Source organism: Rutilus rutilus (assembly GCF_951802725.1).
Source record: "Rutilus rutilus genome assembly, chromosome: 6".
Taxonomy (NCBI): domain Eukaryota; kingdom Metazoa; phylum Chordata; class Actinopteri; order Cypriniformes; family Leuciscidae; genus Rutilus; species Rutilus rutilus.
Genome location: NC_140214.1, coordinates 7042638 through 7070290, shown reverse-complemented (window position 1 = coordinate 7070290; position 27653 = coordinate 7042638). Strand labels below are relative to the sequence as shown.

General features: G+C 37.9%; 2 protein-coding genes and 1 long non-coding RNA gene across 4 annotated transcripts in view; all 3 read left to right on the top strand.

The window, feature by feature from the left end:
- The window catches only part of LOC311292349 (CD48 antigen-like), a 36081-nt gene extending 24579 nt beyond the window's left edge, over window positions 1-11502 (top strand). Inside the window, exons 6-7 of the mRNA XM_084412016.1 lie at window positions 11081-11206; window positions 11353-11502. Of these exons, the coding sequence (XP_084268142.1) occupies window positions 11081-11206; window positions 11353-11427 (201 nt within the window). The 3' untranslated portion in view covers window positions 11428-11502. The remainder of the gene's footprint in view (window positions 1-11080; window positions 11207-11352) is intronic.
- Window positions 1-17391, top strand: part of LOC311292351 (CD48 antigen-like) — a 32920-nt gene extending 15529 nt beyond the window's left edge. Inside the window, exons 1-7 of one of the 2 annotated variants that reach the window (XM_084412018.1) lie at window positions 12418-12703; window positions 13765-14073; window positions 14328-14594; window positions 14751-14882; window positions 15995-16035; window positions 16444-16500; window positions 16670-17391. In XM_084412018.1, the coding sequence (XP_084268144.1) occupies window positions 12649-12703; window positions 13765-14073; window positions 14328-14594; window positions 14751-14882; window positions 15995-16035; window positions 16444-16500; window positions 16670-16798 (990 nt within the window). In that variant the 5' untranslated portion in view covers window positions 12418-12648 and the 3' untranslated portion in view covers window positions 16799-17391. Of the gene's footprint in view, window positions 1-12417; window positions 12704-13764; window positions 14074-14327; window positions 14595-14750; window positions 14883-15994; window positions 16036-16443; window positions 16501-16669 lie in introns of those variants that run through there. The other variant, XM_084412019.1, reaches the window with a different exon arrangement.
- Window positions 17392-21576: 4185 nt separating this feature from the next.
- Window positions 21577-26061, top strand: LOC311292237. The gene is made up of 4 exons (XR_014627691.1): window positions 21577-21707; window positions 24426-24568; window positions 24661-24751; window positions 25073-26061. It is a non-coding gene; the product is annotated as an uncharacterized lncRNA (long non-coding RNA).
- The last annotated feature ends 1592 nt before the right edge of the window (window positions 26062-27653 follow it).

Genomic DNA, 27653 nt, shown 5'->3' with positions numbered 1-27653 from the left:
GCAAACCACCAACCAAGAAACCACCCACCATTTTATCTGAAGACACATAACATGAAAATGTGTTTGTCACATGGGGAAGTTTCACAAGGGCTGATCTCAAAATGGCATTCAACTCTTACTATCTCTGTATGGTAGAAAAGATAAAAACAGTATGCTAGTAGGCTATTCTGAAATTTGGCCAAGGCTTTTTGTCCAATTGGTTTCAAACATCCAGACCAGGGCTGCACTTCCCAAAAGCATCGTAAGCCTAAGTTGATCGTAGAACAATTGCCACCAATGGTCTATACGTTCAACTTAGGTTTAAGATACTGTTGGGAAACTCAGCCCTGAACTTCCAAAACTAGAAGGTGATCCTTTTACATTCTACATGGTAGTGGTTTCACTGTGCGTTGAAATCATTCTGTGGACACTGTGTCCATTCACATCCAGCACATGAGCAATATCCAAAACCGATTGACCAGATTTAGCCGTTTTAACAAAATCATCCTTGGTTGCAGATGACAGCTTCTTCCACCATGGTCATTTTTACTAAAACCCTCAAAATAACACCTAATAATATAGCTAATACCTGCCACATATTGAATTATAGGCTGGGGATAAAGAGTGCAGGCTTGGTATGACGACTTTGGCCAAAAATGACCTTTGCACATAGGTAGCCTGTTTCATTGCATCATGACAAATTAAACAATTGAAACATGAAATGTACATTAGTTTTACACTCACATCATGCATAAAAAATATTCAATAAATATTTAAATCAAAAGCTTAAAGTGCGAAGAAGCCAATTTTCCTAAGAGGGACATCACTTTTGGCCACTACTGTATGTAAGGACCACCCATCAGCCCAACAATGGAATCCAACGGCTTGGGTGAAGGTATAATACGTGTAGTAATACTTAATTTAGGAGAATTTAGTTTGAGTTTTACTTCCGCTCTATGCTTAATCTGACTCCAGTTTCAAATGATTATTAAATTTGGACTTTTTCCAATTAGGAAATAATCACAAATATTGGTAATGTATTAATTTAGATATTTGATTATTCTGGGTATCCCATAATTTTTAATAATTCGTTCATTAGGGACCCTCACCTCGGCTGGTGGTGTTCTCAACAGACACAAACTCGCCAGTTCTGATCTTAGTCAGAGTGTGCAGGGTGAACTAATACATTTGAGTCGAACCGCTCTGTCAGGGACCAAGGCAGTGAGGCAAGAGGACACAGGAGACTGTTTTCAAAAAAAAGGGGGTTTTATTACCCAAAATATTGAAAAGTTACATAAAGACCAAAATTAAGAACTAGGCCTTAAAAAGAGGTCAACAAAAAATAACTAAATATAAGCTCAAATACATAGACTCATAACCCAAAGTTAACTGAACAAAACTGACCTCCCACAAAGACACAGAAGGGAGCTTATATAAGGGCTTGACAAAACCAAATAACATAGAAGGGGTAAACAAACTAACACTTGAGAACTCAAAAGCTAACTAAGGACAAAATCCCCCCAGCACATGGTGAGACATGGTATGGCCTAACGAGCTGGCTCCCGGATATAGGTCTCCTCAGCCCTTAGCCACTCCTTTCGCCCAACCAGGAAGGGACCGCCCCCAACAGGTCCAGGTAACTCAACACAAAGAAACATGTGATTAGTGCACTCCCTGTAAATCAATATAAAGGTACAGCAAAATAAACCAAATCAAAAAACTGTATTGTGTTTGTTATTTAAATATAATTTAGATGGCTGTAAATAAAAGCAACCAACTAAAGAAATGAAATAAAACGATAATCAACTGCTCAGAACTGAGGCGATATTACCCTGTGTGGCCGTAGCCATCACACACTCCCCCCCTTCAGGACTCTCGCTGGTACAGCGAGACAGGTAGTCAGCTGTCTGGTTCTCTTTGCCCGGGATGTGTTGGATGCTGAAGCGGAATGGTTGTAGGGCCAGGTACCACCGGGTGATTCTTCCATTGGTGTCCTTCATCCTCTCCATCCACTGCAGTGCTTTATGGTCGGTCTCCAGTGTGAACTCTCTACCCAGAAGGTAGTAACGGAAGGAGTCCAGGGCCCACTTGATAGCCAGTCCCTCTTTTTCCACGGTCGAATAACGGACCTCCCTGGGAAACAGCTTTCTGCTGATGTAAGCAACAGGATGACGGTTCTCAGGGGGCCCCTGAAGAAGCACAGCGCCCAGACCCCTGTCGGACGCATCAGTCTGCACAAAGAAATGGTCGTTAAAGTTTGGACCATACAAAACTGGTTGCTTACTCATTGATTGCCGGATATCATGGAAAGATGCCACGGCCTCCTCTGTCCACTGGATCTGATTGGGGCTCCGGGACCCGGTCAAGTCTGAGAGCAGAGCCGCCCTGGTGGAAAACTGTGGAATGAAGCGACGATAGAAGCCTGCCATGCCCAAAAAGGATCTGAGTTGCTTCCTTGTTTGGGGTAACGGACATGACTCAATGGCTTGGATCTTACTAACCTGTGGCTGTATCATCCCATTCCCAATGATATGACCCAGGTACTCAGTCTCAGATGCAGCAAAGGCACACTTTGCAGGATTTACGGTCAGCCCAGCAGCGTGAAGACAGCCCAAGACGGTGCACAGATGTTCCAGATGTTGCTCCCAACTGTCACTATACAGAACTATATCATCAAGATAGGCTGCCGCAAATGCAGAGGAATCACGAAGCACCTGGTCCATCAGCCTCTGGAAATTTGCTGGCGCTCCATGAAGGCCAAATGGGAGCACCGTGAAATGGAATAGGCCCCATGGAGTCCGAAAAGCAGTCAGCTCTCTGGATCGCTCAGTTAGTGGTACTTGCCAGTACCCTTTGCTAAGATCTAATGTGGTCAGGAATTTTGCCTTTCCCAGACGTTCAAGCAGGTCGTCAATCCTTGGTGTTGGATAGGAGTCAAACTGAGAAACTGAGTTCAAGTACCTGAAATCAATACAGAATCTTATGCTACCATCCTTTTTCGGTACAAGGACCACCGGGTTGCACCATTCACTCTTTGAAGCCTCTATGATACCCTGGGACAGCATGAGATCCACCTCCTCCTTCAGTGCAGTCAACAGGCGCTCAGGGATCCTGTAACTGAGTCGTCTCACAGAAGCACCTTCTTTAAGGACAATATCATGTTCAACAAGGTCAGTCCTCCCCGGGTGCTCTCGGAACACTTCAAGATTACAGATGGCTCTCACCTGCTGCTGTCTGTCTTCAGAGAGATGACTGAGATCGAAGTCCACTGGAACACCTTCAGAAGGTAAGTATTGCTCATCCACTTCCTCCTCTTCCAGAATGCTTCTGACGAGCATAACCTCCGTTTTCTTTTCAGGTCGTTGCACCCATTCCTTCAGGAGGTTCACATGCAATACTTTATTGGAACGTGACTGACCTGTGGTCAATATCCTATAGGTGGTAGGCCCAAGTTTCTTCTGGACCTCAAATGGTCCTTGCCACTTTGCCAAAAGCTTGTTGTCGTCACTAGGGAGAAGCACTAGTACCTTCTGTCCAGGGCTGAAGGATCTCTGGCGGGCTGACCGATCGTACCAGGACTTCTGCTGTTTCTGGGCCTCTGCCATGTGTGACTGGGCAAGCTCGCTCATTTTCTCCAATCGGTCTCTCATCTGCACCACATAGGATACCACATTAACAGAATCCCCTCTCCCCTGGTCTCCCTCCCAACTCTCTCTCAGCAGAGAAAGAGGGCCTCTGACATCATGCCCATAAAGAAGTTCAAAGGGAGAAAACCCAGTGGAGGCTTGGGGTACTTCCCTGTATGCAAATAACAGATATGGCAGCCAGAGATCCCAGTCTGTACCACTGCTGTTCACAAACTTTCGCAGCATCTGCTTCAGCGTCTTGTTGAAACGTTCCGTCAGCCCATCCGTTTGGGGGTGGTAAGGTGTGGTTCTCAGGCTCCGGATACCAAGTAATTGATAGACCTGCTTCAACAGAGTTGACATAAAGTTGGTTCCTTGATCAGTCAGTATTTCACGAGGGAAACCCACTCTTGAAAAAAACTGTACTAGACAAAAAGCAACAGATTTAGCTTTTATGGACCTCAATGGGAACACCTCTGGGTACTTGGTTGCATAATCTGTTATAACCAGCATGTAACGGTTCCCAGCTTTACTCTTCTCAACAGGACCAACAATGTCCATCCCAAGGCGTTCAAACGGAGTGGCAATGATGGGGAGTGGTAGGAGTGGAGCTCTGGAGGGAAGACTAGCAGATGTCATTTGACACTGAGGACAACTTTTGCAGAATTCAGCAACATCTCTACACAGTCCAGGCCAGTGAAAATGGTGTTTAATGCGGGCTGTGGTTTTGTGCTTACCTAGGTGACCAGCCCAGGGAACAGAATGCCCCAACACCAGTATAGCCTCTCTGGCTACTTGGGGAACCACTAGCTGCAATACGGATTCCTGTTGACGGTAGAGAATGCCATTTTGCAAAATGTACTCCTCTTTGCTCACATCCAGTTCATCTCCTGGCTCCTTCTCCTCAATTTTCTGAAAAAGAGATGCTAAAGATGGATCAGATTTCTGCATGTTTATGATACTGGCTGGCATTTGAAATCCTAAAGGCAACTCTGGCTGGGTGTTAGTTTGTGGTTTCACAACTGTGTGAAGAAATTTCTCCTGTCTTCTCTGCCTACGAGTTTTACGTGACTTCTGGGATGTTGCCTCGTCACTGTAGAATGGCAAGGTACTGAGGATCTCCAGGTGCTCATTAGACTTCTTAGCCTGCCCCCTGGTGACAGCAGCATAGCATTTTCTGGTTTTGTCTGAGTCGAACAAATCAAAAAGTACTGGGAGGTCTCGTCCTAGCACCACGGGATAAGGCAATTTATCAGCTACCACAATGTTCAAGAGATATGTTTGATTGTCAACTTTGATATACATGTCAGCAGTTGAGTAACTCCTCTCATCACCATGCACACAACATATAGGGATGGTATCTCTGGTGCTTATAATATTGGTTGGTACAAACTTCCTGTGCACAAGTGTCTGATCACTCCCGGTATCAATTAAAGCTTTAAGAGCAGTTCCGTTAACTTCAACATCAGCCATCTTTACCACCTGGTCATTCTTGGAAACAGCATCCACATGAGGGCGTGGTACAACACACATCTGAGTCAACTTTGCTGTATTTTTAGGGCACATGGGCTTTGTATGGCCTTCTATTCCACAGAGATAGCAAATTGGTTTTCTACCTGAGGGCTGTGATGGTCTGCTAAACAACTGGTTCTCCCCAGTGGGAACCTTACCCCCGCTGACCTCTGGCTTTGGTTGGTACTGCTGGGTGGATTGATACTGCTGAGAAGGTTTACGGCTGTCTCTTGGGGTCTTCCATGAGTTGTAGCTCCATGGCTGTCCTTTTCTCCGCGCCGCCACAAACACATCCGCTAGTTTAGCAGCCTCCATGGCAGAACCTGGGTCGTGCTCTTTGATCCAAATCTGCAGCTCAGGGGACACCATTCTCAAGTATTGTTCCAGCATGATCATTTCACCAATTTCTTGTGTTGTTTTACCTTTTGGCTGGATCCACTTTCCATACAGCTCCTTGATTCTTGCATACAATTCCTTTGGGCTCTCGTCAGGGCTCACCTCTAGGGAACGGAATCTTTGCCTGTAGGTCTCAGGGTTAATGTCATACTTGGAAAGAATTGCACCTTTAACCCTATCATAATCAAGAGAGTCGTCAACATCCATATGCACATAAGCACTCCTAGCTTTACCAGTTAGCAATGGCATTAAATGAAAAACCCAGTCTGGCTTCTGCCATCTGCAGGCTAAGGCAATACGCTCAAATGCAATGAGAAAGTGTTCAATATCGTCATCATCAGTAAATTTCTCTAGTCTGGGCCCATGGTGTGGATGGACTTGACCTGCTGCTGTCGTAGTTGACTCAGTCACAGCAGTATGATCCATTCGGGTTTGAGAACGAGGTCTGTTGGGTGGAAAGGCCTCCAGATCTTGATCAGAATCTGTTGGTGGAGGCTCTACCAGTGGAGATGTTCGAGCTTGTACTTCCAACTGCAGCATCTGAAATTGATGTTGAAGTGTTTTAAACCGCTGTTCTTGTCTTGTAGTTGCTTCCTTCTGCTTCTCATCTCGGGCCTCCTGCTGTCCCATGTGTGCTCGGAGAATGGCTGCCAGGTCAGACAGGGTTGGCTCCTTTCCTTCATCTTCAGTGTTTTCCACTCCAAAAACTCCATTTTCTCCTTCTTCACTAACAAGTTGCTTGTCCAATGCAGTTTGGCTTGCAGCTCCTCCTTGTTGTCTGCCTTTTCCCCCTCTTCCACCACGATTCATTTCTTCTTGTGAAAAAAAAAAAAAAAAAAAAAAAAAAAAATTCCTGTGTCCGTCACTGGATGATCCCAACCGCTGCCACCAAATGTCAGGGACCAAGGCAGTGAGGCAAGAGGACACAGGAGACTGTTTTCAAAAAAAAGGGGGTTTTATTACCCAAAATATTGAAAAGTTACATAAAGACCAAAATTAAGAACTAGGCCTTAAAAAGAGGTCAACAAAAAATAACTAAATATAAGCTCAAATACATAGACTCATAACCCAAAGTTAACTGAACAAAACTGACCTCCCACAAAGACACAGAAGGGAGCTTATATAAGGGCTTGACAAAACCAAATAACATAGAAGGGGTAAACAAACTAACACTTGAGAACTCAAAAGCTAACTAAGGACAAAATCCCCCCAGCACATGGTGAGACATGGTATGGCCTAACGAGCTGGCTCCCGGATATAGGTCTCCTCAGCCCTTAGCCACTCCTTTCGCCCAACCAGGAAGGGACCGCCCCCAACAGGTCCAGGTAACTCAACACAAAGAAACATGTGATTAGTGCACTCCCTGTAAATCAATATAAAGGTACAGCAAAATAAACCAAATCAAAAAACTGTATTGTGTTTGTTATTTAAATATAATTTAGATGGCTGTAAATAAAAGCAACCAACTAAAGAAATGAAATAAAACGATAATCAACTGCTCAGAACTGAGGCGATATTACCCTGTGTGGCCGTAGCCATCACACGCTCCATACTTGTTCATACAAAATAAATTGTTTATGAGTGTTGAGCGCAGGACTTAAGACTCACACAGCACTGGGGGGTTTTCTGGTTACAGATTCCCCATGACTTTTCTGCCAGTTTCCCCTAAATACCCAGACCAGAACAAAAGAGTTGTAGCCTAAATATTTACGAAACAAATATTTTTGGATTTGTTGGACATACTCTCCTGCCCCAAAGGGTCTACCCTGGTTTTGTTTGATGTTGTTTGGACTTGTTTATGAGTTTGACTTTAATGTTCTTAAAATGTCCAAGCAATTGGGATGAAATCAACAGCGTGTTGTGAGATTTAACTCTTGGCTTCTGAAAATAATCTGATAGGTTGACAAGTGCAGCCTACTTAGGTCTGCGCTCACACTGCGAAGGGCTAGTGGTTTATAAAAAAAAGAGGTTAGTAACCGTACAGCAGTAAGATCTTCCTTTGTTGATCTCTTAAAGGGGCTTGTGTCGTGCTACAGTAGCATCACTTTGGGCAGTTTGAGTTCAGTTTTAGTAAGGACAGGCAATAGTGACAAAGAGCAGAACAGCAGACATACAGTATAGGCTACAAGATTACATTTAGTTTTTGCAATATGCTGTAATATGCATTTTTGGCTAGACCACTTAAATAAGGTTCACTGAGTGTTTCAGACAAAACCATCAACTTCTTCTTGACAAGTAGGTGCTATATCATAGGTATATATAGGTGCTATATACCCAGCTGGATCGATCCAATCTGTCTGTTGCAATGGAATTTATTCACCTTCTAACGCTCTTCTTGACAATTCTGATCTCCAGCACAGGTATGAAAAGCTGCTCACATGATTAATGGTTAATTATTATTTCTATTATTATATGCAATACATTACAGTATTCATATTTTATTATTTCATTTCCATAACTGGCTAGATGGATGTTGTTTATATAGAATATTCAAACATTCAAAACATTCTGGAAATTCTCTTTCTCAACTGATTTGGAGATCACATGACATTCAAGGAGTAGGTCACTAATATTTGCATTTATTTGTATTATAAATGATTTACAACTGTCTAGGGCCAGCCGTAACATAAATGAATGTGCGCTTACTCACAATCTTATAAATGATGTCAAACAAAAGTAGATTTATTAACAAGAAAATAGTGAAAACCAGAAACAAAAGGAACAAATTCAGGAGTGGAGTTTGGCTTCGGACTTCGACTCATCAAAGGACAGGTTCCATTAAAAAAGAACGGTTCGAATGCGGAATCAGCAGTCGATGAAGATGCACATTCTGGTGAACATATGCAACTGTCAACTAGGCCACACTCTTTGAAGAGTTAGCCTTTCTGATTTCCGTTTCAAAGCAGGACAAGCTGCAATGATGAGGTGCCCAACCTCATGGCAGTAAAAACATTCATGGCTTTCCATACTGTCACTATCTCAGTTATCTTTACTATCTTTATCAACATCTTTAGAATTCCGAGTACGAACATTATAATTTAGCTTAGCAGGTGATGAAAAAACCTGCAACTTGGTGAGTGAGCACAAATTCATCAGAGAAAAGCTGCTTAAGAGTACTTTCTGTTCCAAAAAAAATATTAAAAAAATAATTAAAGATCTCTACCAAGCAGTTAATGAATGTGAAAAAAATCACCATTTTGTCTGGTTGTGACAGATTCATGTGGAATTTGTTAAAATGCCATATTCACAGAGTTTTTTATTTATTTTGTAAATAAAGGGCACTCTTTTGGTAGTGCCACTTCTTTAGCCACACTCTTAAAAATAAAGGTTCTTTATTGGTATTGATGGTTAGATGAAGAATCTTTAACATCCATGGAACGTTATCATTGCTCAAAAGGTTCATTATAGTGGAAAAAAGTTGCTTTAGGTTATTAAATGTTCTTTACACTAAGGAAAAAATGGTTTAAGAACTGTTCACTGAAAGGTTCTTTGGGGAACCAAAAATAACTATGAAAATCCTCTTTTGGAACCTTTATAAAAAATAAAGGAAAATTGAGCCAAACCCATATTGAAACTAAGATAACAGCTCCGCCTAGTGGAAAAATATGCACAATAAATACATAAAAGACAATCTGGGTGTTTGCAAATAGCGATGACGTGTTTTGTGGGCGGAGCCTACCTGGTGGCAGAAAATGACAGTTCTGAGTTAGTCGTCTATGGAAGCCACAGAATAAAAGATCTCACAACACACACAAAAAAGTATACTTAAGTTCATTTTATTAATTATACTTCAATTGTATAATATATTTTTAAGTATACTTTATGTAGTAAGTATACTAATATCAATGTACTAGTAGTATAGCTACTTATAAATGTACTATTTCAATACTACTTCACTGTAAAAAAAAATTACATCCCCAAGTCAAAAATTTCAAGTGACCGATAACATCTACATTTTTCAATTAGTCTGACGTATTATTTCTCATTGAGCCAATGTTAACAGACTATTGCAACAAGAATTTCACTTGGGCCAATTGAAAAATTTAGATGTTATCGGTCACTTGAAAATTTTGATTTGGGAGGGTTCGACATTTTTTACAGTGTTGGGACTAAAGTGGCCCACATTTTAGTTTTTAAAGTATACTTTAAGTATAACAGTAGTAAACTTTTAGTACACAACTAGTTTACAATTTTTTTTTTTTTTTTTTTACTGCAACTTACAAGTGAATGTATAAGGTATGATAGTTTAGAGTTCTTAAATACTTGTAAAACATTTTTTACTTTATGAAAGTACACTTTTAAATATAGTAAAGTATTAGTAGTTTTGTACAGCAAGTACACTTCATACTCAGGCCTGGTTTCACAGACAGGGTTTAGATTAAGTCAGGATTATGACTTAATTAGGACATCTAAGTAGCTTTTATATATGTGCCTTAGAAAAAAAACAATGGCATTGACGTTGATACTTTACTGTATTTCTGCCACCACAATGTGCAAGCAGCTGCAGTGATGTACAGTAACTGTGACGTCTGCTCCCTAATGATCTAAATAAATACATTTAAGGGTTAAAAGCCGTTGTATTGTTAAAAGTTAAAATTTAAACCAAGGCATGACATTTTTTTTAAATAACTTCTCTTCTTGTTTCTCTCCTCAGCATCCAGAAACCATGTGTTTGTACAGACGGGGGACTCTGTTAAGCTGGACATCAAAAATAAAACACTGCCACACTTTATAAGATTTGTCTGGATAAATGATAAATCAGACAATGTATTCAGATTTTTAAATCAAACTGGAGATTTAATACCTCACAGTTTATATAAGGACAGAGTGGATTTCAACACGGAAACCTTCTCTCTAACACTGAAGAACATGCAGAAGACCGACAGTGGACTCTACACAGCACAAACAACAGGAGAAAAAGACACAATTGTTGCTGAAAACAAAGTATCAGTAATAGGTGATTGTTGGACAATTTTTCAGATCAGAATTTCAAGAGTGTCTGCGTTATGATGTAGCAGAAACATGGAGGATATTGTTAGTTGTGCATCTACTTACAGAGTAAAAGTTTACAATGCATTTTTTTTTTTTTTTTTTATCTCAAGTAAATCTGCAGTGGCAAAAAATATTATTATAACATGGAAATGGAAGCAAATACAATGTTTTACATCAACTAAAATATGATGTGATGTGATGCAGTGGTTGTTCTGGTGTGTCGAGCAGAAGTCAGCTCTCTTCATCTAAAAATAATTTAAGTAAAGTGTCAAATAGAAAGTCTTCTCACTCAACATCAAGAGAGCAGAAAAGCACCAGAATGATTGTCTTTGTTGCATTGCATTGCTACAACATGCTCTTTAAAAAGTCATTTAACCCATATCTTCATGCAAAATGTCCTTAAATATGTGTTTCAGATCCAGTGGATTCTCCTGTCCTGAACTGGAACGCCACCATGATCAGTGTTAACTCCTGTATTGTGAATGTCTCGTGTAGCGGTTATGTCCTTACACTCAGCACCAGCTACCACACCAACAACTGCAGTGAAGTGCAAGTGACAAGTGATTGTTCCGCAGCCAAAGATTAAAGAGCAAAGACCCCTGGAGATGTTGGAGAAATCAGCGAATCCTCAAACTGTCTATGGGTTTACAGGAGAGCACAAACAAACTCACAATACCAGTCAGAACATGCCTAGTCCTGAGGTAAGAAAGAGAAGAAGACATTTACTTTCCTCATTGTCAAGACACTTAATACATGCTCATACAAAGCTTTGTGAAGACAGATAGACAGATAGATGGAAAATATATGTAGCCTACTTAGTTTGTATTTACTGTATGTATATTCACAGATACGGGCACAGGTGCAAACAGAAAATCACCCCAGTACCACCTACAGTACAATAGGACAACACCAAAAAACATAATTTCCTACTGAAACAGACAATACAATTTATTCAATAGTGTGTAAATCCTCACAAGGGAGACATATGTAAATATGTGGCAGCAAACAGTAGATTCAGTGTTCATCAATAGAAATATTAAAATAATATATTAACACATTTTAAACTTGCTATGCAGAATGTAAGTCAATAGTATGAGTGATACTTGTATTGTTGTAGTTGCCTGATTGTCATTAAAGTGTTTGTTTCATTAACTGTGTTCTGACTTACTTTTGCAATGACACGGCTCATAATATTAACTGGATTTATCATGTCTCTCTCTTGAGAAACATTTCTTTGTATATTAAAGGAGTGTTCCAGGTTAAATGTGATTTTGGCACTATTATCAGTATTTTGTCTCACTTGCAAAGGAGAAGATTTTCAGTCATATTTTTCACAACAGACAAAAACAAACTTTTGTACTTTTGTACACAATTTATACAGAAAAGTATAATTACAATTGATATGAATGTCCAATAACAATAGCAATATAAATTTGTTATTGTACATTTTTATTGTGAATATTGTAAACAAAAAGTAGTTTTTGTGACTAAAGCTGGGACTCTTAAAGTTGAAAACGATGGTCAGGTGGTATATCATTAATTCAATATGACAAAATGGCTGTAATTGACTAATGGAGACATTACAGTATCTTTAAATAAATTAAAGACTATATGGCCCTGTTTCCACCTGGTTAAGATGCCTTTTTTGGTGGTTTGATTACAAGTGGTCAGCGATAAATGCAGGTGGAAACTGGGTAAAAAATTTAAAAATATATATTTTAAAGGAACTGAGATCAGCTGATTTGAAGCATCAGCTACAGTCTGATTTGATTTAGCATTTTGGAAAGAAAAAGGCCAAAAGAAAAGTGAAAACAGTTCTGAGAAAAGATCTAGCATAATTTGTTTGCAGATGCCACAGGATGTGGTGCAGATTGTAACCTGCTATATATAGAACGCCTTTTCTGTAAAAAACGATTAAAAACCTCCTGAGCAACACACACACACACACACACACACACACACACACACACACACACACACACGGTCCAGCATATATTAATGAGATGGAGATGTGTTCGTTAAATGAGAAGTCAAAATGTGCTTACACTGTTTAAAACAGTACTTCTGAGGAACTTTCCATTTCCGTTATAGGCTCAGCAGCAGTCATTTTCAGTTCTGTTTTTAATCTTTTCATTTTGTGAAGATGGCAGTACATCACCTACTCGTATTTCTTCTTTCTCTTCTGACCTTTAAAACAGGTAAAAACACATGTTCATTATGTTGATTGGTTATTAATGGTTGTTGTGACTGCATGTGACTGCACATGGCATGGCTCAGATACTGTCATTGCACATTTTATATATATTTTTTTTATACAATTATAAAATTTAAACTTATTTAGCTAAATCTCAGTTTTTCTTTATTCATTTGTAAAAATATTCTGAAAGAAATTTACTATACACTCTCATGTTTTTAAGTAAAAAAAAGAAAAAGTTTTTACTACTAACTAAAATAGCTGTGTAAAATCGTAAAAAATAATTCTCCCTTTTTTGCCATGCTTGGAAAATACAGATACACCAACATCTAGCAATAAGTGAATTGTAGAACGATTGTGCCAGTATTAAAGTCTTTTGCAGTACTGAGATGAGTCATTTAAACTTTTTTAAATGTGACAGAAGTTGATCATTCCTTTTTATTTTGACCTCTATTACAAGCAATGATTTGTTTGCAATTATTTTAATTAAGTGTAACGATTGGTAATTATAGGTGTAAAGAGTGTTGTGTAAGTGTGTGAGGGTTGGTCACAAAATGTGTGGCAGTTCTGATTATGAAACTCAACAATAATGTAATGCTGAGCATGGATGCATACTGAGACATGCATCAGTGTATCATGCAAATGGGGGAATTTCTTCTATTTAAAAGCATTTTCCTCATATCAGTGATAACACAACAATTCTTTTTTTACTCAGTAAGAAGTTGTGAATTTAACTGTTATTTTGATGTCCAATAAACTGACATCTGTAGGCGGTCAGCTCTACCAAACCAATGAGAGCCAAAGGAATTACTTTTGAAACAATGGGCTCTCTAGATTGTTTAAACATGGGGCGATCAGACTATAGTTTATTTAGGTATTCAGAAACAAATATCTCCAAATATGTGCATTATAGCTGTATTATATTTTTATTATGCTATTCTCTCTTGAAGAAAAGTTTTATTAAATGTCAAACATATTATTTATTTGATCATGCCCATTTCAGGAAAAATGTACAATGGGTCTTTCACCAGCCAGAAACAATACTGTATCTTTCTCTCTCCTCAGGGTTCAGTGCTGAGATCTCTGTGTTTGTGAAGATGGGAGATTCTGTTCAACTGGATATACAGACACAAGAACTACCAAAGTTTGATGATTTATCCTGGATAAATGATAAATCAGAGAATATAGTTAGATATACAGTTGAATCTAAAAAAGTAAGACTTCATTCTTCCTACAAGGACAGAGTGGATTTCAATGATGAATCCTTCTCTCTCACACTGAAGAACATGACGAAGACAGACACTGGACTCTATACAGCAAGAGCAAGTGGAGAATCAGAGAAACCTATTGCTGCATACAGAGTATCTGTTATAGGTGAGTGTGATTTTGCTTGGCGTTTTCAGATCATAAGACTCATTTATGTTCAGTCTTTTATTCTTTGGACTGTTGTACAATACAAGTAGTGAAATTAAATGTAAAAAATAAATATTAAATTTATATATTAAAAAAAATATTCATAATTTATCTGCCAACGTTTCAGTCAGTATATTCTGTAAACAGCTATAAGAATTTGACAGCTTACAATAGAGTGATGTATGATATTGTTAAAAAATAAATGTGTGTTTCAGACGCTATTGATGCTCCTGTTCTGACTGTAAACTCAAACTGGTCCAGCAGTGACTCATGTACTGTGAACTTCACATGCAGAGCTCATGACCTCATGATAAACTCTAGCTATCAGAACAACAGATGCTCTCCACAGGAAGTGACATCACATGAGAACTACACTCTCATCCTGCACTGCAGTGAGGAATCCATCATCTGTAACCATAGCAACCCAGTTAGCTGGGAAAAAGACAGAATAGACATTACACAGCTCTGTGTCAATAATAAAGGTACACACACACACACACACACACACACACACACACACACACCAAATCAAATATTTAGTTTTGGTTGACTAAATGTAGTCTAACTGCTGAATTGATTGACCTCAGAATACCTGAACTGTCAACTGTAGTTCTTAATAATATGTGTCTCATTTTCAGAGGACAACAAAGGTGACGACGAGATTAAGGGACTAAGACTGTTTTGGCAATATATTTTGGTGGCAGTGTGTCTTTTTTTTTTTGCAATTGCACTAGCATTTCTACCATTTCTCTACAGCAAGTGTAAAAAAGGTATGTTGCCTCGTGCATATTTTCCATAAGAAAAACAGATCTCACCATCGGTTCATCAAGCACTTTTGTACTGAAATAAGCAATTGAAAAGTAAGTTGACAATAGGTTAACAATTTCTTTTTTAGTTTAATTCTGCGGAATACTGTGTGCTACACATCACCTTGTGGAGCGCACACCTTTAATACTTGTTATCTCTACTGAAGATTTTTAGATCCTATATTCACCTGAACACAATGCAATATTTTCACAGTGTTTTGCACATACCTAGGTTGCTTGGCCAAAAAAGAAGGAATGACAATAATTATTCAAAAGTTTAAGTAAAAGAGCATCAAAAGAGTAGCATAAGATCAAATGTGATGCAAAGGATTACTTAAATCTTATATCTGAAATGTTTTACACTACACCTGATACATGATGAAACCTTTTTCTATACAGTCAGATACAGAAGGACAGTGGACTACAACATAATACTACAGATAATCAGTTTAGAGCAGTTTAGAATTCACAGCCAATATAAAAATCTCTTTTGTGCTTACAAAAATCAAGTGTAGCGTCAGTTCTGGCAGGTCACGTTAGTCAAGCTCGCATCAGCTGACTCTCAGCTGATCCACATCTACCTATAGGAATACGACGCCTGTCACCATATACATATATAAGCTCCTTCAGTATTATCAGCAGCTATCGCGTTTCTCAGGAGATAATAACCCTCCTCCCTCCCCAGCTCCTCCTCTCTCAGTCAGGATTTGGCATTCTGATTCCCCTTGAATCAGAATAAATTCTCGATTATGTTGTACTTTAAATTCTTGAATTAATGATATCTGCATTACATCCATGTTGGTTCTGTTCTGTTTACCCTAAGGGAGGTTAGGCTGCACGGATGCGCAGGGAGTTCTTGTCCAGAACAGAACCATACCGCCAATCCAAACTGTATGCTACTTGTCATTCGTATATGACAATAGTGGTCCTGACAGAACTGCATGCTAAATTTAATTGAATTTTAATTAGCTAAAAAAAAATAACATTTAGCTTTTTTTATATAAATGAATGTTCTTTTTTATTTGATACGTGTCTTTGTTTATATACTGTATTACTGAACATTCTAAACCTCATAGGTGCTCAAGAAGCAGGTAGTAGAGTCCATGCTCAAGTTGAGGTAAGATTCAAATTACTATTCTTTTATTCATGTTGGAAATATCTTGGGAGGATATATCATATGCATCCCTTTCTGCAATATTTAGTTATTTGTTTGTCTTGAGGTTTTGCCTCCATACACATAAATAAGTGATTTTCAACCTTATCAGAACTGCTGTATATCCTTATTTTATGTCAGAAATTGTATTTCACATCACCATACATACCATCTAAACATGACATAACTATGGTAAAAATCTGGCAATATTTGACTGTTTGATAAATACAGCATTTTGATAAATACAGCAGATGTTTAATAATGGAGCACAGCATAATCATGATCTTATGTGACTTTTGTGCATGCAAATACTTACTATTTTCTTTTTTTGCAAAAGCATCATAAATAAAGTTTTTCGTTTAAATATTTCAGACTCAAGAAATGCAGAAAAACAACAGTGACGGTCATACAAATGATATTCCAGAACAGGTGAGAATAATCTAAAAAGTTAACAGGCTAAGGCTTTTATGAAATGCTTGTTCTATAAACTCTAGGTTAGTGAATGTTCTATAAAATTGTCTTTAGTTTAGTAATTGTTCAGCTAAACAGGATTATTCAGGGGATATTTTAAAAAAAAAAATTATTTGTATTTCATAAGGTTCAAGACCAGACACAAGAGCAAACGGGAGATAATCGACCCCACACAATCTACTGCACAGTAGGACAACACCAAAAACCTGCAGTCCCCCTCGAAACAATTTATTCAGTGGTGTGCAAACAACCATAACCAAACTCCATTTGGATCCATTTGGCTGTTTGTCTCTGGAGAAGTTTCACAAGGGCTGATCTTAAATGGCACCCTATCTTATCATGTCTGCCATGTCATTATATGTTATAGAAAAAATAATAAGAACAGTTTGTATTTAGTAAGAACTGTTATAATAAGATAATAATCAGAACTGTTCATACATGCAGTATGAACAGAGCATTTGTTTAGTTGTATTGGTTTCAACATCCAGATCCAAACTGTCTTTATTCTATTCCGAATTTGATTTTGTACACAAAACTTCCAAAAACAACCCGCAGTGAATATTAACTGAGGTAAACTTTGTGACAACTAACCCCGGTTTGCCCCACATGAAAATCAGTAGAATAAAACTGATGGAACTAAAATATAAATTAATAGAACAAAAAAAGATGATTATAATATTGACCTCATCAGTGGCGGTTCTACATTGAATCACACCCTGGGCGAGACCCCCTTCGAGCGCAAAAAATTATTTCCCCAGAAAACAAGACTTAATATCTTATGTTATTTTACTACTTTAGTAAAATAACGTTATGCATCTTTATTTAAGAAATGTTTGATATTTGGACTGGAAACAAGACAAAAATACTAAGTAAGAAAAGCATTTTTTGCAGTGTAATAACTGAACTTGTAACAGTTTTGTTGCAAAGCACAATATTATGGTGAAATTAGATCTCGTGTTTGAGTTAAAACCGAATTATTGTTAAGCATAGCAAGAATCATAGCAAAAAGGCTAACAAATAAGAGTTATACCCACCAATTAATATTGCCCCTTCATTCATGACATGGATACCGTAATCATACAGAGAAAACATAGTTGCATTGCATACCTTTATCTTTCGCTCGTTTCTAAATTGGGCACCTGATGGCTTTGACCTTTCTTGTTCATCTCTTATTTGGCACTCGACATCGACAATCAACTGATTTCCCCTGATCCCCCCCAATACCAACTGTCACTCACGACGAGTCACGACCAGAAGTCAAGACTAAACCAATTCACCTTGGTGGTGGTGACCAAGTAGGCTAATCGTTTTGTATTACCTATTTTTATTAGCCATTCAGACAATTCAGAAAAACAAAAATGTGCAGGAAATATAGAGGCCTGTATTTATAATATTATGAATGAAATGTGCGTTATTTGGAAGAAAGTCGAGGTGTGACTGACTTAGATAACTATATGGATCCCCCCCCCCCCCCCCGTCCGTCCGTCCGTCCGTCCGTCCGTTCCATTTGGGAGAGACCCAGAGGTGAACTGTTGGTGCTTGACACTTGAACGCCACCACAATGTCGTAAATACCAGTGGGGAGCTCGGGATTTTCTCTAAGCTCCAATCTTTACGAGTTGGGGGCGTGTCTAGTGATTAACATGGCGGAATACACAATACGTAAAGGTATTTAGCTGTGATATTGTCAGGCTTTTCTATTAACAGCTAATCGCCAACACAGAATATGATAGTATTATAATATAACAATGCAACATGTAACGATGTGTTGGCAGTGGCTTCATAAATTAATTAAAAACATAAAAATACAAAGTACACCTGATGCACATTTCTTTGTTCTTCATTTTCTAGAACAAGAGTTTAAGAACCTTACTGTATTTTTGTGTAATTAATTAAGAGAAAGTACTCCGCCATTTTGCTCCGACGAAAGTGAATTGAACGCACATGCCGTTATAAGCACGACTTCCCACCTCGTACGTACGAACTTCCCAGGAGGACTTGAACGCACCATGTCATCCGCGCCCGCGCCTCTGCGCCTCCGCGCCCCCTCCCCGTACACCTTTCCCCTTCTCAAACAAACAGCTTCTGTGCACGGCATCTTCTCAGCAAGCAGGGGCGCCTGCAGCTGCAGGGGGCGCAAATTTGCCAATTCCCCACACAGTAAAATGATAGATAATAGAAAACGCGAAGCGGTTTTTTTCTTTTTTTCTACTCGTGACGGCGGCGGCCGGAGTACATTTTTTTCTATAATATGTGTGTAGCCTTCTAACCTTTTAAAATGTGTATTTGTGTGAACTGTTGATTTAACTCTAATGTGAAATGTTTTGTAGAACTGAAACTAAAACCAAATAAATACTTTAATAAATAAATCATGTGATATTTTTTTTCTAGAAGGGAATGCAGAAAAACTGCACAGAACAAACTGTCTTAACTATTTAAGACAGCATGTTAGAAAAAGAAAAGAAATCGAATCATTTTTGGGGTGCAAAAATGCTAGCGCACACACACACACACACACACACACACACACACACATTCATTTAGCTGACGCTTTTATCCAAAGCGACTTACAATTGCTATATGGAGCAACTAGGGGTTAAGTGTCTTGCTCAGGGACACATTGGTGTCTCACAGTGGATTCGAACCCGGGTCTCACACCAAAGGCATGTGTCTTATCCATTGCGCCACACCACCCATGGAGTGCTCTATATATATATATGTGTGACGTAAATCTAACTTTTTGCTCATACAATTTTAGAGCATAACATTAATGAAGAATAAGAAAATCAGTACAAACACAACCCCATCCACTTAGGCTACACCAAAGTCCCGTTCAAGCCCAAAATCACAAGTATTTTTTAGTGCATTTTAACTGATAACCACTAGATGGCGACATTGTATCTTATTTCTGCCATAGGTAGGCTTATGTGGAGTTTTTCTCCACAAATTCTGCTATTAAACGGATATATTATTGCTTAACCCATTCAATATAGTAGCCTATAAGTATAACACAATAAATAAGTACAGACAGACAGACAGATAGATAGATAGATAGATAGATAGATAGATAGATAGATAGATAGATAGATAGATAGATAGATAGATAGATAGATAGATAGATAGATAGATAGATAGATAGATAACCTGGCGAGCGAGCGTGCAATTGTGGTGCATGAGCAATTCTTTACGTTTGATGAAGTTTGTGTGTAGCCTATATAGATATTTACAAATTTTCTTTGTTCTTTTTGTGCAGTTTTTGTTTTGTTTTGTTGTTGTTGCCATTTTTCTTTTCTTTGTTATTTTTGTACATAGCTTTGGTCATTTTCTTGTTTGTTTTTTTCTGGGACTGTTTCACCTTTCGAGCACTGTAAATAAACAGAACTTTACACCTGTATTGCCATAATTATTATTTATTTTTTGGTGCGATCCCAGTTTCGCCGGACAGCGGGCCTTCGAAGACCCGTTGTCTCACACAATTAGACAGAAAGACAGACAGACAGACGGATGGATGGATGGAGGACAGTAGTGACCGGTGGGATATGGGTTAATTCAGGGGTGCCCAATCCTACTCCTGCCGATCGACAGTCCTGCACAGTTCAGGTGTGTTTGATTAGGGTTGTTGGAGATGAACTGTGCAGGAGAGTCGATCGGCAGGAGCAGGATTGGGCACCCCTGGGTTAATTCAATATGAAAATTATGTCTGTAGTTGGCCACCAGGTGGAGACATTACAGTATCCTTAAATATTAATTAAGGAGTATTGTACAGCAGGCTATATGGACATGTTTAATTCCACCTGGTATGAAAATGCGTTGTTTGGCGATTCAGTTTACAAGTGTTCAGCGCTAAATACAGGTGGAGCTAAATACAAGCATCAGCTAGGCTACATAATGAAAGCAATGTAATCTGAAAATACATGACCAAATCTCTGACCACATGATATGATCTACCCTCAATACATATGGCAGTTTTATATGCTGAAACGATTTGAACTTAAGCAACACTTGATGTCTTCATGTCACTGCATTAGATAGGCCTAACAGAATATCAAAACAAGTGGCATTTATTTAAAAGGACACACACACACACACACACACACACACACACACACACACACACACACACACACACACACACACACACACACACACAAAACCTTTCAATTTTTTATCATTTTTTATACATAGCATTCCTGTATTCAAACACTAGAGCATTGTAACACTATAAGGTCATGGGTTTGATTCCAAGGGAAGATCTGATAAAATGTACAGTATACCTTCAATACAATGTAAGTCAGTTTGGATAAAAGCTTCTGCAAAATGCATTCATGTAAATATACTGTTCAAAACACAAGACTACATTTTGTGCCACTTTGTTGTTGTGAAACGTTAAGTAGGAAGTGAGGGCAGCTGACTAACACACCCTAAACCACCAAAATAACTGACTGAAGTCACTGCTCAAAAAAGAGGCCAAGAAAACTGAAGTTAGTTCTGAAGAGAGAATTAGCATCATTTGTTTCATATGCTGCTTGGCATTTAATTTTGTTTGGTTTAAGTGTACAAATCTTTATATAGGTAATATGACCATTACATATCATGCGTGTTGTTTCCAGTGTGTTACTTTCTGTTTTTGTTGTAACCTAAGTTATGAGGATATTTTAATTTCTCTTCCATTCATTCTGATCAACTTTTGTTTCATTTGTGTAAAAGTGCACTTACACACACTACTGTTGCTGCGTATTCTTTGTGGATTCATTAAAATCATGTTTTTGTTCCCTATTCCTTTTGTTGTGCGCTTCACTACAGAAACCATCCTGTAAATGACAGCGTCATAGGGGCCATATTTGTTCAGGAACTGAATATGCACTGAATATTTTTGATGGGCTAAAAAAAAACGGTTCATAACTATAACTTGTTCTTAAATTCAAATTCATTATTTATATTAGTTTTTCATTTACACCTCAAAAAAAAAAAAAAAAAAAAGAAAAAGAAAAAATGTATGCATCCATTTCAGGATGTATATAATTTATTGCAGAGAGACGCACTTCCTTTGTGAGTTTGCGGAAGGAAGATAGCATTACACTGGAGCGCAATTTTAGTCGACTATTACAATGGCTTTTATTTCAGTACTTTTTATTTTTTCCGCAACTGCTCATCTGATCACCACAGGTACCATACCTCTGTATGCTTTTCGTATTACAAATTTGCAGATTAATAATGATGGTAAACCTTAAGAATTAAGAGTAAGGAAGCATTCAGAACTTCCTGTATATGCTTGCTTTATATTCTCATGTAATAATCATAAATCAGGTTCAGAAACATAGCTTATTTGTCATATTTTGTTTATTATTACTACTGCTATGATTATTAAAGAGAAATGCTTTTAAAACATTGATTGATGAAAAGACAGAAAGAAAAAAACTAAGCCAGACTGAATCCATAATAACTGTGGCACCATTTTCTAGACGCTTGTAGAAATCTTCCTACAAAGCTACCTAAAAATGTGCATACGTTTATAATTATAATCCTCTGACCTTTTCCTCTTTGGTAATATCTCAGCCATCTCTCTTTTTTACTAATCTCCCTCTTGTTCACACTCTTTCTCCTCTACTATCATGAGTGTATAGATCCCCTTCTGCTGATTGGCTACAAGAGTGTTTCGGTGCTCCGTGGATCAGTTTGATCCACTTTGGGTTTTTTTCCCCCTATAGACAGCACAGAGCCAGGACTATGTACAAACACAATTTATTTTTATTTTTTTTTCAGCACACAAAGACATCTAGCAAATATTCACTAAATTATAAACTTTGCTATGCAGAGTCTGTCCATCACTTTCTTGTCAAAATAAACATTACAAATAATTTTAATATGAAATATCAAGACAAATGCACTTTTTCAGGGTCGCACAACCATACATGACAGCAGTTTCTAACCTGCAGCGTCAGGCTAGGAGTCTCAGACAGGACGTTTGGGGAAGAGCTGACGAACACTTAAGCCACTCCTCACCACTAACCTTAACATAGCTAAAACATCAAGCTCCACCCTAATGACTGCATAACCTAACCCCTGCCCGCCACTAAAACTATCCCCACTGAGTGTCTTGCTACCCTAATGGCTAGTCTGAGGCTGCTGGTCTGGCATTGTAGTAAATTTTACTTTCATTATGACAACAAATCCACTAGGATGCATGTGTGTCAGTATACCAGTATACATGTATCATCAAAATCCAGAGGTGGAAGTAACGAATTACAACTACTCACGTTACTGTAATTAAGTCGTTTTTTTGGGTACTTGTACTTTTTTGAGTATATTTTTAAATCTGTAATTTTACTTGTACTCAAGTACATATTAAGATAAGTAATCTACTTCGCTACTTGTAAAATCACATTTCGTTACTGAGTACAATTTGAATTGATATTCAAATCTTTGAATGGCATTTCGGTAGCCAATAAAAATATTCGATCGTAAACGGACCAATAAAACCCCTGATATTTGGACTGAATGAAAGCCGCCGCAGTCGCAGCAGGTTTTGAAGAGCTGATCATGAAGGAGGCGAGGAGCTCCTATAGGAGTGATTAATGGCTGGACTGAAAGTTTGGAACAACAAACTACATAGTAGTACTGTCAAAATATCTATATTTTGATACATATCAATACTGAAATATCTGTCAATACTCATTTTGGCCTATACACCAATACGATACCAGCTGCGCGTTCTCATTCTCTCATCTCAACGACAGCGAGTTTGACACACCCGCCTCCCCTCAGCGCGGGATTGCAGGTAGGCCTATTACGCATAATTTTATTAATACCTGCAAGTTTCTATGGCATATTTTAATGGCAAATGTCACGAACAATATTATAACGCGAGGGCACATTCATGTAATCGCAGAAAACTGGACGCGAGCTCTCAAATGTAGGCTACGAATGAACTGGACTGGACTCGGATATTGAGTGTGCGCTCTCGGACTGTGTGTCATATCATGTGTAATCGCGAATCTCTCCAAGTGGTTCTCACTGCAGACTCAAATGACGTCCAGCTCCAATCTCTCCATGCTCTTGAATTAAACGCTGTCAAAAGTTATGAAAAATCTAGTCTTTTTGCAAATTAAATTCAGTTTGAATTGAAATCAAGCTTCCTTGTGCTGTGTGTGAGCTATTGCAACAGTTCACATTACCCTATTGTAAAGACAAATACACTGAGTGAGTAAATATTAGATTATTGTAATGGTTATTGATCAATGTTTAAATATGTAAACAAAAGCCTAAATTAAAATCTCACCTTATAAAGTGGACGTGTCTCTTCAGAAGACTTGAATTAAACTTTTCCATTCAAATAGATTACTGTTACAATGAGTGTTGTGCTTTTCGATGCTTGAAAATAATGATTGCCTTGACAAAATGGATGGACAAAAATGTAGATATTAAAATATTTAGTATGTAGTAGTTTTCCCGATGGTATTAAAAATTATAGGCTAGGCCTACTGAATATTGACATATTTCAAGGTGTCATATTGAAGTTAAAAAATTCCAGTATCCACTAATTAATGTCCTTCGACAATAAGGTAAAAATGTGTTAAAAGTAGCTATTTTCTACATAAATCTATGATTTGGTTGTATATTTTTATTGGTAATGCATTAACTATCGCCAGCTAAAAAGTAATTAGTAACTAGTACTCTGAGTAGTTTTTGAGAAGAGTAATTTGTACTTTTACTTAATTACTTTTTTGACACCAGTACTTTTACTTGTAATTGAGTATTATTTCAGCAATGTAACGGTACTTGTACTTGAGTACAAATTTTCAGTACTCTTTCCACCTCTGTCAAAATCCCCTACGTAGTGGACCTGATCTATAACAAACTAAGTTTCCTTTTCTCTCCCTGCAGTGTCCTTTGCTGAAATCCAGCCCGAAAATCTGTCTGTGCAAGCAGGAGAGCTTGTTGAGCTTGTTCAGAGCAAACAGCTTCCAGAGTTTTTGGAGCTAATGTGGATGAAAACATAATTTGGCAGCAGTAGCTCAGAAACCATTGTAATATACAATAAAAAAGAAATCGATCTTACTGATTCTTACAAGGACAGAGTGGTGTTTAGTAATACACAACCTTCTCTCTAACACTGAAGAACATCCAGAAGACAGACAGTGGACTCTACTGCACAACAACAATTGGGGAAGAAACTAGAAAAGTTGGTCAGTACAACGTATCTGTTGTTGGTAAGTGTAGACTTTAGGACCTCACAATTAAGACTATTCAAAGCAGATTCAGCTCTCAGAGGGTAGTGACATTATTTGAATCTGGACTCTCTCACCATCTATTTTATTAAAAAATGTTGTGTTATCTGTAACAGTTGCATCCCAGTCAACCGAAAGATTCAGTTGTGTGCCCATTAAGTGTTAATCTATTCCCCACTTGACAACAGTATATTGTTATCCTGTTGTGAATCACTCATAAGACATCTCACAGCTTTTTTGTTAGAATGTTAGATCTTATTTTCGATCTGCAGTGTATAATGACACATCTTTTCTTTTTTGCAGAAAACCATGGATCACCCATTGTACCTTGGATATTGTTCACTTCTACACTCAGCACAATGACTATGTTTACATGCAGCCAATATCCGGGTTATGGTCGGGTTAAGGTCACTATTTGGGTTTCTGAAACATTCGGAATAACCCGTTTACATGCGTGAGCAGAGAGAGTTACTCCTGTATACATGGAATTTGTAATCAATTGGCAATATCCCGATGTAAACGGCGACGCACGGTTAGCGTCAGGACGTACGGACAACCTTAAGACGCAATATGCGTCATTTCCAATTCTTCTTCCTGTATCCAAAGACAACAACAACAGCAGCAGCACCCGGATAATGAATAGTTCGGGGCAGATAGCGATCGCCTTTGTTTGCGCTTTCCTTCTCGCTCCAAAAGTGTGTTGCTGACTTGCTGTGCTGCGTCTCGCCATGTTAACCTCTACTTCTTGTTTACTTGTCAGCTATGTCACTAATGATGTTCTAAATTTAGCTATAGCCACAAAAGTAAACACTACATTTGTAGGATAAGACTCTATCTCAGGATAAGATATTATTAATGAATAATAAAACAATATAACAAAGCATAGCTTACATCTTGATATCTTGTCAAAACGTGGAGAATGTGAGAAAACTTTCTCATTATAATCATTTTATGTTTGCAGTTGACATTGATATAGTACATTTGTTTACATTCCACAGTCAAATTTGTTTCCAGAAAATGTTACAAAGCTATATATAATTTTTTTTTTAAGGTTCAGGATTTCAATAGCATATGGAAATGTAATGCACCAGTAACACATTTAATAAATGTTTGCACTTATCAAGCCCTGTCTTAAAGAGTTAGTTCACCCTAAAATGAAAATTAAGTAATAATTTACTCATCCTGGTGTTGTTCTAATGCTGTATTCCCTACTTTCTTTTTTGTACCACAAAAAAATAAATAAAAAAATCCAGATTTGCTCATCCATATAATGGCAGTGAATAGTGGATATTTAAAAAAAGATTTATGTATCACAGAGTGGTCCCGTGATACATGTCATATTTCCAGGTGTTCTGAGGGTATACGATAGGGTTTGGTGAATAACATACCAAAATTGTATGTATTAATTAACAAAAATCCTGACACGGCTAAGTTCACTTCATCCACTAAAGCACACAAGCTGTGAGAAATCAAGATTAATAAAAATGCAACATGAAATCCCAAAAAAGTGTCTGTGTACTTTTTTCACTGAGTTAAATATCTCTGGACCGGAACTGACAGATGTGAATCCAATAAGGCCTAATTATTGCGACAAACACAACAGATATTCATCCCAGAGAAAAAGGTACATGGATTTCATTTCATATTGGGTTTTTGGCCAATGGCCAAGGTAAAGATTTTCATAAAATAAATAATAGGCCTACATTAAGTTTGTTTTTCACCAAAACCTTTCATGTGCCTCCAGATTACTTGGGATATACGGCACGTATTGCATGGGATCATTCTGTGATCATTTTGCGTCCCTTTTAAAAACTCGATCCAGCCCAGCCGCTACAGATATGGTAATAATTTCAATAATAATTTTCCACTGTGGGACCTATAACAGAGCTCTTTGGAATGTAGCCTAATACAAATGCATCAGGCCTTGGTAACATAGGAGTTTACAGACTGAATTAGATGCAAATAGTGACCGCATTATTAATTAAGAAAAATGTTTTTTTTACTACCCCCACTAGAACGTGTGTATCTTTTTATTGAACATTGATGGAGCAACACATTTTGTTATGAGGTGGCAAGAGGGGCCTTTTACTCCACACTCAATGTAAAAGCCTCATCAGCATGGGGCATTAAGGTATTCAGTATGAATACACATACTTTAGCTAAAGTCATGTTTTTCATAATATCTAAATTAAAACTTTTTCAAAACAATCACTTCAGCAAAGTTTGTAAAATTTTCTGTTTAGTTTGATAATTAAAAGAATTTTGTTTAATAAATACACAAATTCAATAAATATTAAAATATGGTAATTTATAAAAATACAGAAAAAAATATTCTAAAAGTTTGTTCAGCCCAACTTACTCCTGCCCTGAACACCCAACTTAATAAATTATACTGACCATCTGAATTTACCAATTGTATGCCAACAAATGGAAAAGTCAGCCTGCTTGTTATTACACATCTATAATACAAAAAAAAAAAAAAATCAGATCAGGTTTCTTATAGGAATACGACGCCTATCACTGTATACATATATAAGCTCCTTCAGTATTATCAGCAGCTATCGCATTTCTCAGGAGATAATAACCCTCCTCCCTCCCCAGCTCCTCTCGTCAGTCAGGATTTGGCATTCTGATTCCCCTTGAATTCTCGATTATGTTGTACTTTAAAATCTTGAATTAATGATATCTGCATTACATTCATGTTGGTTCTGTTCTGTTTACCCTAAGGGAGGTTAGGCTGCACGGATGCGCAGGGAGTTCATGCCCAGAACAGAACCATACCGCCAATCCAAACTGTATGCTACTTGTCAATCGTATTCAACGATAGTGGTCCTGACAGAACTGCACCTTTTTCCTTCTCTTTGCACAAATGTTGTTAAAACTA